General features: G+C 32.1%; 1 protein-coding gene across 5 annotated transcripts in view; it reads right to left on the reverse strand.

Moving 5' to 3' along the window:
- Positions 1-17,519, reverse strand: part of LOC127724051 (syntaxin-binding protein 5-like) — a 102,092-nt gene that overhangs the window by 37,548 nt on the left and 47,025 nt on the right. For all 5 annotated transcript variants that reach the window (XM_052230828.1, XM_052230827.1, XM_052230826.1 and 2 more), the window contains exons 8-13: positions 12,540-12,663; positions 9,838-9,913; positions 8,529-8,546; positions 4,916-5,070; positions 3,149-3,221; positions 190-337 (exon numbers count right to left, since the gene is read on the reverse strand). In XM_052230828.1, the coding sequence (XP_052086788.1) occupies positions 190-337; positions 3,149-3,221; positions 4,916-5,070; positions 8,529-8,546; positions 9,838-9,913; positions 12,540-12,663 (594 nt within the window). The remainder of the gene's footprint in view (positions 1-189; positions 338-3,148; positions 3,222-4,915; positions 5,071-8,528; positions 8,547-9,837; positions 9,914-12,539; positions 12,664-17,519) is intronic.

The following is a 17,519-nucleotide window of genomic DNA, read 5'->3' on the forward strand; positions in this document are numbered from 1 at the left end:
CAGTGAACAAAAGTTATGAATTATATCATGCCATGCTCTATGCTCATTTTAAAATGGGTCTACACCTTGCTTACTCTCAGTATAAAAATATTGACTAATAAAATGCCTATCCTTGTTAAAACGAGCATAGATCATGGCATGACAGAATTATTTCTTAATTAATGTTAAAACATTAGTTGAAGAACTTACTTTCTCACTGAATCCACTCCTTTTTTGTTTGGATCCAACAGAATAAAATGCTGGTATTATATCTGGGGGACAGTCAGCATAGTATTGTAAGGCTGTAACAGGAGACTCATGGATATCCATAGGATATGGATTCTCAAAACATGGATATCTGTAAAATAAGTAAGATACTGTGCATATTTTAAATGATTTTTTTCTCATTCTTTCTGATTTTCTAATCATAACAAAAAAAGTGTGTATCTTAATTGGCAATATATATATTATTTGTGGATTTCATGGGTAAAAGTCAACCACGAATTTAAATGTTCAACAAAGTACAATTTTTCTATAGGCTGTATGCAGAATTTGGAAAAACATTAATTTTAGCCGACATGACATAATAAAATGCTCCGCAGGGCGCAGCTTGATACGACCGCAGAGGTCAAACCCTGAACAGTTGGGGCAAGTATGGACACAACATTCAAGCTTGATACAGCTCTGAATTTGGATTGTGATTAAATATTTGACACAGCATAGGTTTCTGACACAGAATGAATGTGGTCTAAGAACTTAAAAATTTTAAATTGGACATTCACCTATTATGGTCCAATATCCAAAATCTAAATACATGGTTAGATTCAGCATATCAAAGAACCCCAAGAATTCAATTTTTGATGAAATCAAACAAAGTTTTATTTTAGACCCTTTTGACCTCAATGTGGACAAAGTTGATAACGGGGCCCAAAAATCAAAAATCTAAATACATGGTTAGATTCAGCATATCAAAGAACCCCATATATTCAATTTTTGTTGAAATCAAACAAAGTTTAATTTTGGACCCCGATTTGGACCAACTTGAAAACTGGGCCCATAATCAAAAATCTAAATACATGTTTAGATTCAGCATATCAAAGAACCCTAAAAATTCAATTTTTGTTAAAATCAAACTAAGTTTAATTTTGGACCCTTTGGACCTTAATGTAGACCAATTTGAAAACGGAACCAAAAATTAAGAATCTAAATACACGATTAGATTCGGCATATCAAAGAACCCCAATAATTCAATTTTTGATGAAATCAAACAAAGTTAAATTTTGGACCCTTTGGACCTCAATGTGGACCAATTTAAAAACGGGGCCCAAAATCCAAAAACTTAATACATGGTAAGATTCAGCATATTAAAGAACCCCAAGAATTCAAGAATAAAACCCCATTGAAATTGATCAAGAAATAAGCAATTTATACGAAGTATCTTCTTTTGCACAATACTGTGCAATTGAATATTTCTTGCTATTGCGCAATACTGTACAATTGACAATTCTTGCTATTGTGCAATATTGTGCTATTGGATATTTCTTGCTATTGCGCAATACTGTTCAATTGAAGATTTCTTGCTATTGCGCAATACTGTGCAATTGAAGATTTCTTGCTATTGTGCAATACTGTGGAATTGAAAATTTCTTGCTATTGCACAATACTTATTATATAATAATTTACACATCCTGTTTGGTGTGTATCTCCTACCATATCATTATTATTTGCTTTTAAATATAAATCAGAAATAACCAACTTAAAATGGAAAATTTTAAAAGAAAAAAAAAGAAAAAAAAAAATCCCCCCCCAAATTTTTTGAACCCCCTTATGATTCATCACCCCCAAACTCAATCCCAGCCTTCCCTTTGTGGTATGGTACCTTGCAGTACAATTTCAGAGAGATCCATACACTTGAACACAAGTTATTGTCTGGAAACTAGAAAAATGCTTATTTTTGGCCCCTTTTTGGCCCCCAATTCCTAAACGTTTAGGGCAATTACCCCCAAACTCAATTCCAGCTTTCCCTTTGTGATATGGAACCTTGTAGTACAATTTCAGAAATATCCAAACACTTACACTCAAGTTATTGTCATGAAACTAGAAAAATGCTTGTTTTTTGCCCCTTTTTTGGCCCCTAATTCCTAAAATTTTGAGGCAATTACCCCCATAATCAATTACAGCCTTCCCTTTGTGATATGGAACCTTGTGGTACAATGTCAGAGAGATCCATACACTTACACACAAGTTATTGTCTGGAAGTTACAAAATGCTTATTTTTGGCCCCTTTTTGGCCCCTAATTCCTTAACTGTTGGTACCATAACCCCCAAAATCAATCCCAACCTTCCTTTCGTGGTATTGAACCTTATGGTAAAATTTCATGGAGATCCATTCACTTAAACTAAAGTTAGAGTGCGAAAACCAATGTGTCTTCGGACGACGCCGGACGACGACGACGACCGCCAACGTCATACCAATATACGACCAAAAAATTTTCAATTTTTGCGGTCGTATAAAAACCACGAATCAAAGAATTCAACTTTATAAATAATTAATTATATAAGACAATAGTGTTGATTAAAAATTACACCATTTCAGGCCCTTTTGTTTTCCACATAATAAGTATTACCAATAATTAACAAGTTCCGGGTCAAATCCAATACCGATACCAATAGTATGTGTCGCATGTAGTTTCTGGTTGTAGTAAGAAAACCAGGACAGGTTCAAACAGAAAGATTTTGAATGCAGAGAAAACTGTGCACCTTATTATAAGCAGGACTTTATTAGATGACTATACGAATAATAAAATTCCAGGCTAAAAATTAGGCATAGGTACTTTCCAATTTGTTAGCTGGCATGATGTAAAAATGACGAATCAAAGAATTCAACTTTATATATAACTTTTATAGGACAAGGGTGTTGATAAAAAATTACATCATTCCAGTCTCTTTTGTTTTCCTTCGGGTCGATGGGTTCTTAAAAAAGATTTTGAAAGCAGTGAAAACTCTGCATCTTATAATCAGCATGACTTTATCAGAAGAAAATGTGAATACTAAAAATCCAGGCTAAAAATAAGGCGCAAGTACTTTAATTCAGTCAGTGACACGCGATGTTATGAGTGTGTTCTAGTATGATATAATTTAAAGCCATAGCACGATATGAAAATCTTACCCAGGAGTTGTTAAGTCGACCACCACCAAATCATTCTGTAACAACACCACTATAGCATAAGGTTCTTGAAAATCTGCAAACAAAACAAAAAATAATGTTACTTCTTTTCAAATACAAGATTCACTTAATAATATACACTTTGAAAACCCATACTCAAGAGGTACAATTCATTTGATGAATTTATACAGTATACCCAAAATAGAGCATTCTTCAAGATACTGTAAACCAACTTATTATTGTGTAAAACCCTTTCTAGCCGACTTGGCAACAATTTATTTCATTGGTTTTTTAATTTACTTTTGTTGGTTTTCTAATTTTCTTGATGTATTTATATAAGGGAAGATCAAAGTTTTACATTTTAGTGACTATTTATCACCGCGTTATTCTTTACTTGTGACAAAGGTGGGGAAAAAATTTGCTCATAAAAAATAAGTTGGATTATAGTATTAACAGCTCACATTTGGTATGCTTACAATATTATACATATGCAGCCCCAAAGGCTTTCCATTAACTGGAAATTAGGGTTCTGCAACAAAACCCCACCTGCCACTTTTAGAAGAAAACTTCATTATCAAGTTGGTTGAAACCCATTCTAGTTTCACTTACAGGATTTAGTTTGAAGTGACAATCTGAAGAATATGCATTTAACAGGAGCAGAAGACACTTTGCCTTAATCAATTGCACCATACAGTTTGTATCTGGCCTTTCTGATTAAAATAAATGGAGAATGTGTCCATGGGACACAGATGATGCCCCCGCCTGCATGCAACATGATAAAGGGGCATAACTCTAGAACAGTAAAAAGTGACACCACCCAAATTTGAACTTGATCTGTGTTTTGAGGTAATAGGAGGGTGTATAAGTTTCATAACAGTTGGTTGAGGCAAACTAAAGTTAGAGAATGGAATCAATCTTGGGACGGGATGGGACGGGACGGGACGGGATGGGACGGAAGTACAAGGGTAACACTTAATGCCCCCTCCAGTGACAGTCGGGCATAAAAGTCATAAGATATTCTAATCAGTGGTATTTTCCCTTTTAAAATTCATGAACTATCAGAGAATGACAAACTGTACAAAATAAATATTAAGCAGTATAAATTGGGATGGTTTATAAATTGTTAATCACAATCAAATAGCAAAAGACTCTGCGAGTAACTACAAAGTCAATGTATACTTAAAATAAATGAAGAATGTGTCCATGGACACAGATGCCCCGCAAATTTTGCAATTTTTTTAATTTACAAAGGAACATAACTCGAGAACAGTGAAAAGTGACGCCACCCAAATTTGAACTTGATCTGTGTTTGGTGGCAATAAGCATCGTGTACAACTTTTATAACATTAGGTTGAGGCAAACTAAAGTTGGAGAATGGAAACTAATTTTGGGATGTATGGATGGACAAGGGTATAGCTTAATGCCCCCTCCACCACGGAGGGGACATAAAAATTACAAAACATCTAATTGAGTAGACTGTTCATGGTCATTTGGACTCTGATGAATAACTATTTCATTGGCAATCAAAATGCATCTCTTTATTTTTCTATGGGTATGGTTTTATTTCACTGTTAAAACATCCAGAAAGTGAAGCAATGTGGAAAACTTTATGAAATAAGTTTTACATGTGGTGGAATTGCTATATAAGTCTGAATTGTAAAAAACATTATGACATCTGTTTGAGCTGGTCATTCTTATATGAAACAAACTTTGAACAATGTTTATCTGACACTGCTCCCCATACTGGACAATCAGTTTACAATTACATACCATTTACCCATGGTGTCTCACACAGAACAACAAAATCAACAATGTTGTGCTCCATTTCTAAAACAGTTGTACTTTTACCATTCATCACAGTTATTGTTGGTGTCCGTCCGGCCCTGTCATATGACATGCCACCAGAAAATATTACTAATGGTTCACTGTAAAAAAAAAAAATTTAGTTAAAATTAAAACATTTAGTTGTTTACTTTCTGTATACTATTAAATCAAAGAGTACTTTCCACAAAATGTAAACTAAAAGTTAAAACTTCTAAAGACAGACATAATTTTGCTAACAGAAAAATAAATTTCAGAAGAGGGAATTCCACTTCCAAGTGGAAAAATTATAGAACTAGAAGGTCTACTGTTTAGGTAAAAAGAAAAAGAAAACCTCATCTACTTTTTTTTTTAAATTGTATGAAAAAAACTAATAAAAGTAAATTAAAAGAGCTAAATCATGCTGCAAATATAACCAAAGATCCCATGAAAATTTTAAAAATGTAATAAAATTTCACCATATTCAAACTGTTCACCAAAAAGAGACAAAATGATATAAAAATTGAATACAGTATGTATACAAAGAATGATTAATTATCAATTATGGGATAGTTTTTGACAGCTGTCACTGACAGAGCATTTAATATCATGACAAGAAATGCATATTACAGGGATTACAGGGGATTTTCAAGAAATACTTGGCATCATTCTTAGGCAGATACTCAAATATAAAGCAAAAAGTATCAATATATTTTTTCTTTAGTTCTAGTCAAAACTAGGATTAATATTCCTTACACATACATTTTCCTTACTGAAAGATCTGTATTTGTTCTAGAAGTTATATCAAATACAAAGGCATTCTTAATATCATGCAATAAATGTATCTTTTCTAAATACATAGAAAATTTAACAATACTTTTAGATATTTGGATGATATATTGGCTCTCAATAATGACGACTTCAGTGTGTATACTAAAGAAATTTATCCTGTTGAACTTACTTTAAATAAAGCTAATACTAACAATGACCACTGTCCTTTCCTCGATCTTGATATCTATATCATTAACGGGAAGCTTAATACAAAAATTTATGATAAAAGAGATGATTTTTCATTTCCTATCGTTAATTATCCATTTTTAGATGGTGACGTTCCCTTGTCACCATCTTATGGTGTTTATATATCTCAACTTGTACGATTCGCTCGTGTATGTAACAACGTATTAGATTTTAGCGAAAGAAATTTATGTACTACTGAAAAATTATTACACCAGGGTTTTCGATATCATAAACTAGTCAAAACATTTACTAAATTTTATCATCGGTATAAGGACATCATTTGTAAATATAACTCAACATGCAGACATCTTATACGTTCGGGTATTTCACATCCCATCTTTTATGGTAATATTCTTTACAAAGCACAAAAATCTCAGTATTCACCTCAAAAGCTAACAAAACCTTTAAACAGACTTATTAAGAAGGGATATAGTTACGATACTGTTGTCAGGTCATTAAAGATTGCATATTTTGGCTTTAATATTGATTCACTTATAGGGTCTTTGCATCGGAATTAAATATATTTATTCTAAAACCAGTTGTTGGCATGACACGGGTTATGTTCTTCTCATATATTTTATGATGGTATAATACTAAACCCCTAACAGGAGGGATTGTGCCTGATATTCATATGATGAAGACATAATCTTTCAATCAGTTTAATTGAGGTCTGGAGCTGGCATGTCAGTAACTGCTAGTAGTCTGTTGTTATTTATGCATTATTGTCATTTTGTTTATTTTCTTTTGTTTCCTATTCTGACATCGGACTCAGACTTCTCTTAAACTGAGTTTTACTGTGCGTACTGTTGTACGTTTGTTTTTTCTACATTGGCTAGAGGTATAGTGGGAGGGTTGAGATCTCAAAAAACATGTTTAACCCCACCGCATTTTTGCGCTTGTCCCAAGTCAGGAGCCTCAGGCCTTTGTTAGTCTTGTATCATTTTTAATTTTAGTTTCTTATGTATAATTTGGAGTTTAGTATGACGTCCATTATCACTGAACTAGTATACATATTTGTTTAGGGGCCAGCTGAAGGACGCCTCCGGGTGCGGGAGTTTCTCGCTGCATTGAAGACCCATTGGTGGCCTTCGGCTGTTGTCTGCTCTATGGTGGGGTTGTTGTCTCTTTGACACATTCCCCATTTCCATTCTCAATTTTATAGAGCACTGAACACTAGTAAGTCATTGTACCTACAGACCATAAAAATGGGAAAATGTTTTTTTGAATTAGTAATTTGATTGCAGACGTAAAATCAATGTCACTTTTGCAAAGTTTTGGACTGAATTAATTAATTAGCGGGACATGCTTCACAATACCATCTTTTTTAAGTTTTGCCCACATTACATTAAGGGAGACTATTTTAAAGATTGCTTTCTTCAGAATTCATCTAATTTAAATAAAAACATTTGTTCAATTTCAATGTATAAATAAGTTCACAAGTATTTAGTGGTTTAAAATCATAAAATTTGGTTAAGGATGCATATAGTGGACATGAACAGCTTCCCACTTTAAAGTAACTAACTCTGACCTGTATTTCTTGCTTATCTTACATATTTGGTAAAAGTTTATCAAATACTAAATATAGATCTACATCTTGAGAAATAAAATGTCCATTCCATCATCTAAAGTAGGTCTACACTGAACACTGAACTGACTTATGTTAAGTTTTATGTACAAATTAAGTGTTAAACTACAAAATGACCTATAGGGAAACATCCTCCAACCAAAAGTAGGGCACTATGTCCTTCAATTCACCAACATAGCCCATATATAATCTCCATGGAAATGAGATGTGCTAATGCTTATAAAACTGCATACCAATTATCATTGACCTACCACTAGTGGTTTTCCTTAAACTGACCTAATCACAAACTAATACATGTAAACTAAGCAAAAGTTTCAAAGTCAAAAGACCATGACTGAAGGGGAGGGCCAAATAATCTCCATGGAAATGAGATATGCCAATGATTATACAACTGCATACCAAATATCATTGACCTATCACTAGAGATTCACCATAAACTAGACCTAATCACAAACTAATACATTGTTGACGCTGCTGCTGCTGCTGCTGCCGGAAACAGCATACCTATGTCTCGCTTTTTGACTCTGTCAAGGCGAGACAAAAATCAACCTAAATTTAATCACATTAAGTTTTTTTATGTCCCTTTTAAACCCATTATTTTTACCCATAAAAGCTTGTGATTACATTAAGTTTACGATCAAATACAGAGAAACAGGTCACTCTGTTATAAGATATAACATATGTTTTCTGCAGTGATTTATTGCATGAACTTGTATGTATGCACTAATAGGATTAAGTATTTATCTTATACTTCTTTTTATACAATATTTCCAGATACACAAAATTGTATAGCTCATAGTGTAGAAATCCTTGACCTTAAACATGCCGAAGGTACAGCTAAGACAGGCAATGTCATTACATATATTTTAAAGACAAGAAGCTGGTCTGGATAAAATCATGAAATATCAAAATGTTTTCACATGCTTTTTTTAGTCCCTGAAGGTATAATGCTCTGTATAATTTGAAGAGGCTTATACTCACCGTTCAAAAAAGTTAAAACTAATCAGAAGAATAAATTAAATTAAGCCACAGCTAAATATTTGACAGAAAATAATCATACAAGGAGGACTAAATAATGAACTGATAATATTTTCATTGAAAATAATCATACAAGGAGGACTAAATAATGAACTGATAATATTTTCATTGAAAATTATATGCCTAAAATTGATGTACAGAATGAAAAATAATTGGTTTGGCCTTATGGATGCATACTACTATGACTTTGAAACTAGAGGTACAAAAACAGCCTGTATCGCCCACCTCGTGTCTTTTACCTAAATGTTACATTTTTAGGAATGGTTATCTTCAGCAAATACAGCCTTCAAGTCTTTCTAATTTGATGAAAAAATATTTTATCAAATTTATGCATTCAAAGGAGACACCCACATCTATATATGAGCTGCATCGGATAGAAATCTACCTTCAGCAAATGAATATCAAAACAATTGTTAACTTATATCAGGTTGAAAAAAATAGTCTGTAACTGTTTGAAAATGGAGTTGTTATTAGAAAAAAACAGACCAAAATTCATTTTTTATTTCGTATTTGAATGTTCCTAAATCAATCAAAGTCTTATGCACTTGCATAAGATCTATATATGTATATAGTTCTCTGCACTTTAAACACTTGTTTTGAATGCCCTATAAAGTCTGTCACCTTCAGTAACACTATAATTAAATTGTCTTCCATGAAAAACAATTGAATAAAAACAAAACCATTAACACTCATTATTAAATAACATAAAATAAGAATGTATTTCAAACAAAATAAATTAACACTCTATCAAAACAACTGACAATGACGTAAAACGTTATTATCACTTCTATTTATTGTAATAATAAATATTCAAATAATTTATTATTTTTCACAATGACATTTCAGAAATCCGAAAATATTGAGCTGTAAACAAGACTGTTTTGGAAACTAGAATCTAATTTTAGAAGTGAGATGTTTATTTGAACTTATTTTTTAGTAGAATTTTGACATCCTAACTTATGCATGTGTTAAAAAATTTTATTACAACTGTTTAATGATATATTTGAATTTCACCTTAAAAGTTTAACAAATTGGTTAGGTGTTGAAAACAATATCATGCAAGCAAAACAGCTTACTCCAGGTGATCTTTTTTTAACTTAGAATCTAAATCTGGAATCAAAGACAAATGTATGAATAATATATACTGAAAAATGTTCAGCCAGTTCAAATTTACATACAATTCATTTTTTCACATTTGTTGCCTAATGTAAGTGTAACTTATGTTAAACAAATGTATATTCCATTTACAAACCTATTTTTGACTGATTTCCATTCTACTTTTGCTATTGGTTTACATGGTTCTGCTTTTCCATCACGCCCCGTCTTTGCTGAAATTAAAAACAAGGCATACTATTATTCAAACTCAATAATAAACCAACAACATAAGTCATTACTAGAAACGTTGATATTTTCACAGGTCTTTTTTTTGTAATTTTGATGCATACTTTTCATGTGGGGTTCTGTATCTGCATAATACTGGAAATGAACTTAAAAATTGCTGAGTAAAACTTATCCAGGATATGTGTGAGTGCCACTGTCTCAACTGTGTAGTCGTGCAAGATAACTGCCTTAAAACTTTCCAATATTTTACAATTTATTGCACTGTTTGACAATGAGCTCCAGTCATTCACAGTTTGTAGAAAAAAGAATGTTTGTAAATGTTAGTATTTGCTCATCAAATTTTCAGTTGTTTTTGATTTGAAGTTCTTGATGTTCTGTTATTGTATTCAATATGATGTTCAATGAGGATGGCTACTAGGTTGTTCACTATTTTGTACAGTAGTTCAAGGCGCTGTTGTTTCTTCCTTTCCTCAAGAGGTTTCCATCCAAGGTCCTTCATCATGGAGGTGACACTACTGGTACGCCTATAGTCTTTGCATACGAACCTACCCGCCCTTCGTTGTAAGCTCTCTATACGGTTAATATCATTCTGTAGATACAGCTTGTCTTTTAAATTTACCCATTGATTGAAAAGTTAACCCTATCCCATCAATATTGTTGGTTTGTAGAAACTTTTTGCGCAGGAAAAATTATTGTGCCTTTTACATGATTGTGAATTAGGCAAACACATCCCCTGCACAGAAATTTTCATGTTTACATTATCTGACTGAGTCTTTTCAAACATAGAAACTATTTACACACATCAAACGCTTGATTTTTCTATCTGGAGGTATAGATTGTGTTAGTCATATTAGACACATTTTTTTCAGATTTTTGGTTTTTAAAGCTCTTCAACTTCATATTTGGCTTTTCCTTCCAACTTATTTAATTTGAGCATCACTGATGAGTCTTTAGGTTAACGAAGCAGGTGTCTGGCATACAAAATTATAAGCCTGGTGTCTTAGATGAGTTTATAACTATAAAATAAGTATCAAAAGACCTTCTGTATATAGAATAGAAATTAAAATTAATTCATATAATTTAAGATATGGAATTGTCATAAACAGATTAATTTCACAAGATACAGTTAGATCAAACTTCTCTTAATACATCAGTTTTCAGTATGACTTGCCGCTTAGGTTCTTTCCAATATTCAAAAAAGTGTAAAATCTACATAAAAGAACCATAATATAACCGTGTCTTTATTGGAATGACAGTTTATATGATATTAAATAATATTGTCTTCCCATAACCTATAACGTGCATTGATTTTTTCCACTAGGAGAACTATTTTTTACTACCCATCTTCTGTCACTTCAAACAACTTAAGCAATTAATACAAATTATGGTTGAATTGATCAAATAGACAAACATATATTCTTTATTCCAAAATCATTTTTTTAATTAGATGTATTAAACATCTGTCAAAATGTCTACATAAAATTTAGTAATTGATAAAAAGTCTAATTGAGCAAGAAATCGTTTTAGAGCAAGTTTATGAAGTTTATAAAACTTGATTGAGGCTGGCTGCAATTGATGGGGTTTATTTAACAGTTCTAAGGGTAGACTTGTGCGTAGGTGGTGATGATCTCCTGAAGTCTCTGACCTTTTGTTAATAATGCAATATACTCTTTCTTCTAGTATCTAAGTCTTTATTCTATCAATATTCATATGCTTGCCTGCTTTATTTGATTTTATACAATAAAGCACAATTGTCTACTTTTTCTGGATAAAAATTTTGTAAAAAAAAACCCACATTGAACCATACATATTACTATTTCAATTAATTCATCATTATTTCCAAAAGGCTGTAATTCAAATTTTGGTTTGTTTGTCATAACATATATATACAATGTATTAAAAAAACATGTCATTTTCTGTATATTTTGGAAAACTACCAATAAAGTTTATCTACATGTATGATCATAACCATGTACTTCCTACATACATGTATAATTGTATAACTAATCAGGACAATTGTGTTCCTGGATCAATACTGATTAAAACATTTATACTCATATTTACAGCTTACATTATAATTATCTAACTGTTATGTGCTCAGAGGGATATAACCTTAAATGTACAAAAAAAACCATCAAATTATAATTTCCAATTTTTTAGTGGTTTTAATCATTTATACTGCAACTGTGCTATTTGCGCAAAAAAAAAATGCATTGACTATACATTCATTTGTCATGTAATCACTGACTGTAAATTGCCTTATTTATGAAGTTGACAATGCGTTTCTGTAGAGGAATTTTACATTGTCCAACTCGTCCCCTTCAAATCCAAAATTGATGGTTTTTACCCTAAATATTTCATTTGGAACAGTTGTGAGTTTTAGTATAACATGTATAAAGAGAATAACCTTACATTGTCGTATAACAAAATTTTATTTGTTCTCAGCTTGAAAGCAGATAGAAAAGCTTGGAAAAGCCTTGCATACTACGTGTTTCTAAGCCTTGTACAAATAAATTTTATATTTCAAGACAATGTCTGGTTATTCAAAACAGTATTTTTCATTTGTATTCTATAGATACTGTTAACTTTTGACAGATATTTGTAATACATTACCATGTGGCATCATTAAATCTATGTATTTTGGTGGCTGTCGAACATTATATCTCGTTAAACTACCATCTGAATGGCTACACATAAACTGCTTCCCCTCATGATGCCAGGAAACAGATCTCAGAGCCTGCAAATATTATAAACTGACATATATAGCAAATAGAGAAGTAAAACAAGAATACACATGTTATCATTCTAAGCGTATCCCCACTCATAATTCATAGAATCTGAAAAGGAGTAGGTGTAAAAAAGAGAGCTCTTACACGTTACAACTCATTTTTGTCAAGCTGCTGACCAAATTTGAAGTAATGCTGTTTAGTAACACTAGAGAAAAGTGCAACCCCCTTCTTGTATGTCTTTGCTCATGTTGTCAACAAAGGGGGGGGGGGTGTTTGAAAGGAAGTCTTTCCAAAAATGTCTGACGAAAATACATGTTGGACAAACAGCAGATTGAAATACATAGATATTAAACCTAGACAAAAGTACAACAAGGGTGAAAACTCTAACATGTCTTGCTGCTTTACTGATCATGAAGTACAACAAGGGTGAAAACTCTAACATGTCTTGCTGCTTTACTGACCATAAAGTACAACAAGGGTGAAAACTCTAACATGTCTTGCTGCTTTACTGACCATAAAGTACAACAAGGGTGAAAACTCTAACATGTCTTGCTGCTTTACTGATCATGAAGTACAACAAGGGTGAAAACTCTAACATGTCTTGCTGCTTTACTGACCATAAAGTACAACAAGGGTGAAAACTCTAACATGTCTTGCTGCTTTACTGACCATAAAGTACAACAAGGGTGAAAACTCTAACATGTCTTGCTACTTTACTGATCATGAAGTACAAGGGTGAAAACTCTAACATGTCTTGCTGCTTTACTGATCATGAAGTACAAGGGTGAAAACTCTAACATGTCTTGCTGCTTTACTGATCATGAAGTACAACAAGGGTGAAAACTCTAACATGTCTTGCTGCTTTACTGATCATGAAGTACAACAAGGGTGAAAACTCTAACATGTCTTGCTGCTTTACTGATCATGAAGTACAACAAGGGTGAAAACTCTAACATGTCTTGCTACTTTACTGATCATGAAGTACAAGGGTGAAAACTCTAACATGTCTTGCTGCTTTACTGATCATGAAGTACAACAAGGGTGAAAACTCTAACATGTCTTGCTGCTTTACTGATCATGAAGTACAACAAGGGTGAAAACTCTTAACATGTCTTGCTGCTTTACTTATCATGAAGAACAACAAGGGTGAACACTCCAACATGTCTTGCTGCTTTATTTATCATGAAGTACAAGGGTGAACACTCCAACATGTCTTGCTGCTTTACTGATCATGATTGATTGGATCAATGTTGAAAGTCAAAGAGAAAAAGGACAACTTACAACAATTTGTAGATTTCTTGTTTTATATCAAAATTTGAAGAACATTTTGGCCTAATAATTTCCAAAAACTCTCCAATCTTCAAATCATTCAATCTTTTTTTCCAAGAGTCATCTGTGAATGTTTAACAATGTGAAACAAGAATGTGTCCATAGTACACGGATGCCCCAATCGCACTATCATTTTCTAAGTTCAGTGGACCATGAAATTAGGGTCAAAACTCTAATTTGACCTTAAAATTAGAAAGATCATATCATAGGGAACATGTGTACTAAGTTTCAAGTTGATTGGACTTCAACTTCATCAAAAACTACCTTGACCAAAAACTTTAACCTGCAGCGGGACAGACGGACGGGTGGACACACAGACCGAAAAAACATAATGCCCATAGGTTGGGCTTAAAAAGGTAAAAAAAATATAAGTAAAAAAAAAACCTCAAATTTTCAGGATGGATCTATAAGATTTGTGAAAGTTATAACAGAAAAGGCTTGTAATGATGTGGAATTACATATTGCAGACTTAAAACTGATTCATGAGAAATTTCCACCATTTCTTCATTTAAAATTTAAAGTAGAAATAGTTCTATGTAAAATAGATGAAAACCAATTAATAAGTCTAATAAGATATATATGATAAAGTAAACTCCATAATATGAAAGAGAAAACCCTTCAGAGAATAAAATATAAACATTTCTAAATAAATTTTGTAACAGGAAACTTTTCCTTACATTTCTTAATAAATTTTATCTATTTAAGCCTATACCACTTATGTGACAATCAAATTATTCTTAAAATCTTAAATTTTCACAATAGCTCATTAGAAAATGACCAAATATATCCTATTTTGGTTCCATTCAACAGATTATCCCTATATTAATACCATAAATATTTTTAGTAAAGATCTCAGGCTACACACAAAACAAATTGTATTCAATAGCCACATATTGGGATAATTAAAAGTAAATATTTACATCTTACACAATGTCTATTGACCCAGTGATTTTATGTTTAAAGGCTTTACAATATAATTGTTTATAAAACCCTATAACAGTTCCCAAATGATACTCTGACATTTTAATGAGTATTGTACAGTATTGTGAAGTTAAATCTTCGTTAGCCTAAAGTAAATAGAAGCATATGCTTCGTCTGCTAAGTAAAGGTTCCAAAGTATTCAATTTATAACTAGCATTTAAATAAAGGCTCTGCTTTTACTCTGTGATGTTTCATTAAACCATGAACAGCAAATAGTAATAACGTAACGAACTCTCTATACTTCTTATATAATTATCTGATTTATCCTTCCCCAACTGGTTCATCATTTTTTATAATCAACCTGAGGTATGTGTGATCTCAGTTCTTCATTGGTCAAAATTCAATTATGAAGTCAAATTTTCTTGTTTTCTCAGAATTTGCTATTGTGATGTCATGAAAAAAGACGACCATGCTTGATGATGTCATATAGAATGAACACATATTTTTGCAGATCATTGAAAAAGAAAGATAAAATTATGTCTACAAATTGTCTAATAATAATAAAGGAGAAACAGATCCTCCCACTGAAACGCGTGCAATACAATATTTCTCTACTCTGGACAGATAAATTTCAAATACTTAAAAAGCTTGGTAAGCCTCATGTTTTAAATATGAACATTTAACTGTCTAGAGAGTGTAGAAATATCGTATCACACTCCATGAAGTGATAATACTTATATATTTCTCTAAATTCTTCATGCATTTAAACCCTTCTAACCAGTTCAGACCAGTTTAATATCTTTTTTTTACAAACGAGATGTTGATTAAGTTTTTACTATGATTTCCCTTCTTGTCCAGACTTCACGCTTAACCACATGCCCACCAGCAGAGGCTTGTAAAATTTCAGTAAGCCTTTAAAAATAAGGTCTACAGGCCAAAAGAATTTTTGTTAAAATTGAGTTTCAGGTCTGTAGATTCAAAGTTAATCATGAAGACTGCTTATATATAAATCTTTTTGGAATATCATAACTTGAAATTTTCATTAAATAATTCTACCACTTTAACATTTATTAAGATATCTATCAATTTTTTATAGTCAAAATTTCAAAATGCTGGGCAGCTCACATTTTTTCTCTTGAGTGAATAAATATCATTATCATTTGACATTAGGGTGTTTTTGTGCAGAATCTAAAACTTTTTCACAAAAAGTTAACAATTTATATCTTGTGCATACAAACTGGACATTATAAGAAAGAATGTTGGGTGCAAAAAAAAAAATAAGAGTCTTCTAAGAAAGATGTGTGTCACCTGACCTCTCCATATAATTAAAGTAGAAATGGCAAAGTCCATGTTTAGGTATGGAAAATCTGGTTGAATTGCATGCCATTTTCAAGGAGTTCTCAAAATAAGCAATCTCAAGCAGAAATGGCAAAGTCCATATCTTTGGTATGGGAAACCCAATAATCATCAGGATAAACAAAACAAACATGACAAAATAGCCAATACACAACATCATGTTCTGTAGAAGAATCTCTGCAGGTTTGGCTGAATTGTGTCCAGCTCTTTTCAAGAAATTTTTGGACTAACAAAGTGTGAAATTTAAGACATGAAAGACATTAAGTGTTGCCACAGCTGTACGTTGTCAGGAAACACAAAAATTCACAAGGTACTCTTGACAGCAAAATCTTAAATTTGGAATGTTTGGACAAATCAGAAATGCAAGGTAAACTTTGATTAATATTGGAAGGGGATTCAAAAAAGATAAAAAGGTAAAATCCTCACAATATAGCTGATATTTGTAGTGGTACCCTCATAAAAAATTTGTGGAACAATAAATGAATTGAAAGATTATGAATTACATGTAGTAAATTTTGCATCCTGAAAAGTGGGTGGACCTACATTGAGAAAAAAAATCTTGCAAATATTGGAACAGAAGGTTGTGCCTACAGGGTTTTAAATAAACTGCTTCGCTGAGCGCAGCTGGATACGCCCGCAGAGGTCCAACCCTGAACAGTTGGGGCAAAAATGGACACAATATTCAAGCTTGATACAGGTCTGAATTTGGATTGTAATTAAATATTTGACATATTATAGGTTTCTGAATAAATGTAGTCAAGGAACTTGAAATTGGTTATATGAATTGAATTTATATTCAATTAAAGATTTCTTGCTGTTGTGCAATACACTGTGCTGTTGCGCAATACTTAGTAAATCTGTTGTCAGACTATAAACAAATAAAGTTCAATTTCTTCTCAATGTCATATTTGAAATTTATGAAAATCAATAGGGAGATTACATCAATAGCTATAAATAATTCACCAAAGTTTCATGAGAACTGCTGAAAGCATTTTTGAGTTATTGTCCAAAAACTGGAAAATCCCCCCTTTTTTAATGAATAAAACCCAATAACTCAGAAATGTAAAATCTAAAATTTATAAAATTCTAAAGGGAGCTTACATCAACAGATATAAACAATTCACCAAAGTTTCATGAGACCTGCTGAAAGCATTATTTAGTTATTGTCCAAAAACTGGAAAATCACCCTTTTTTTCATGAATAAAACCCTGTAACTCGGAAACGTAAAATCTTTTATGAATAAAACCCTGTAACTAGG

Source organism: Mytilus californianus, unplaced genomic scaffold, assembly GCF_021869535.1.
Source record: "Mytilus californianus isolate M0D057914Y unplaced genomic scaffold, xbMytCali1.0.p SCAF_14, whole genome shotgun sequence".
NCBI classification, from domain to species: domain Eukaryota; kingdom Metazoa; phylum Mollusca; class Bivalvia; order Mytilida; family Mytilidae; genus Mytilus; species Mytilus californianus.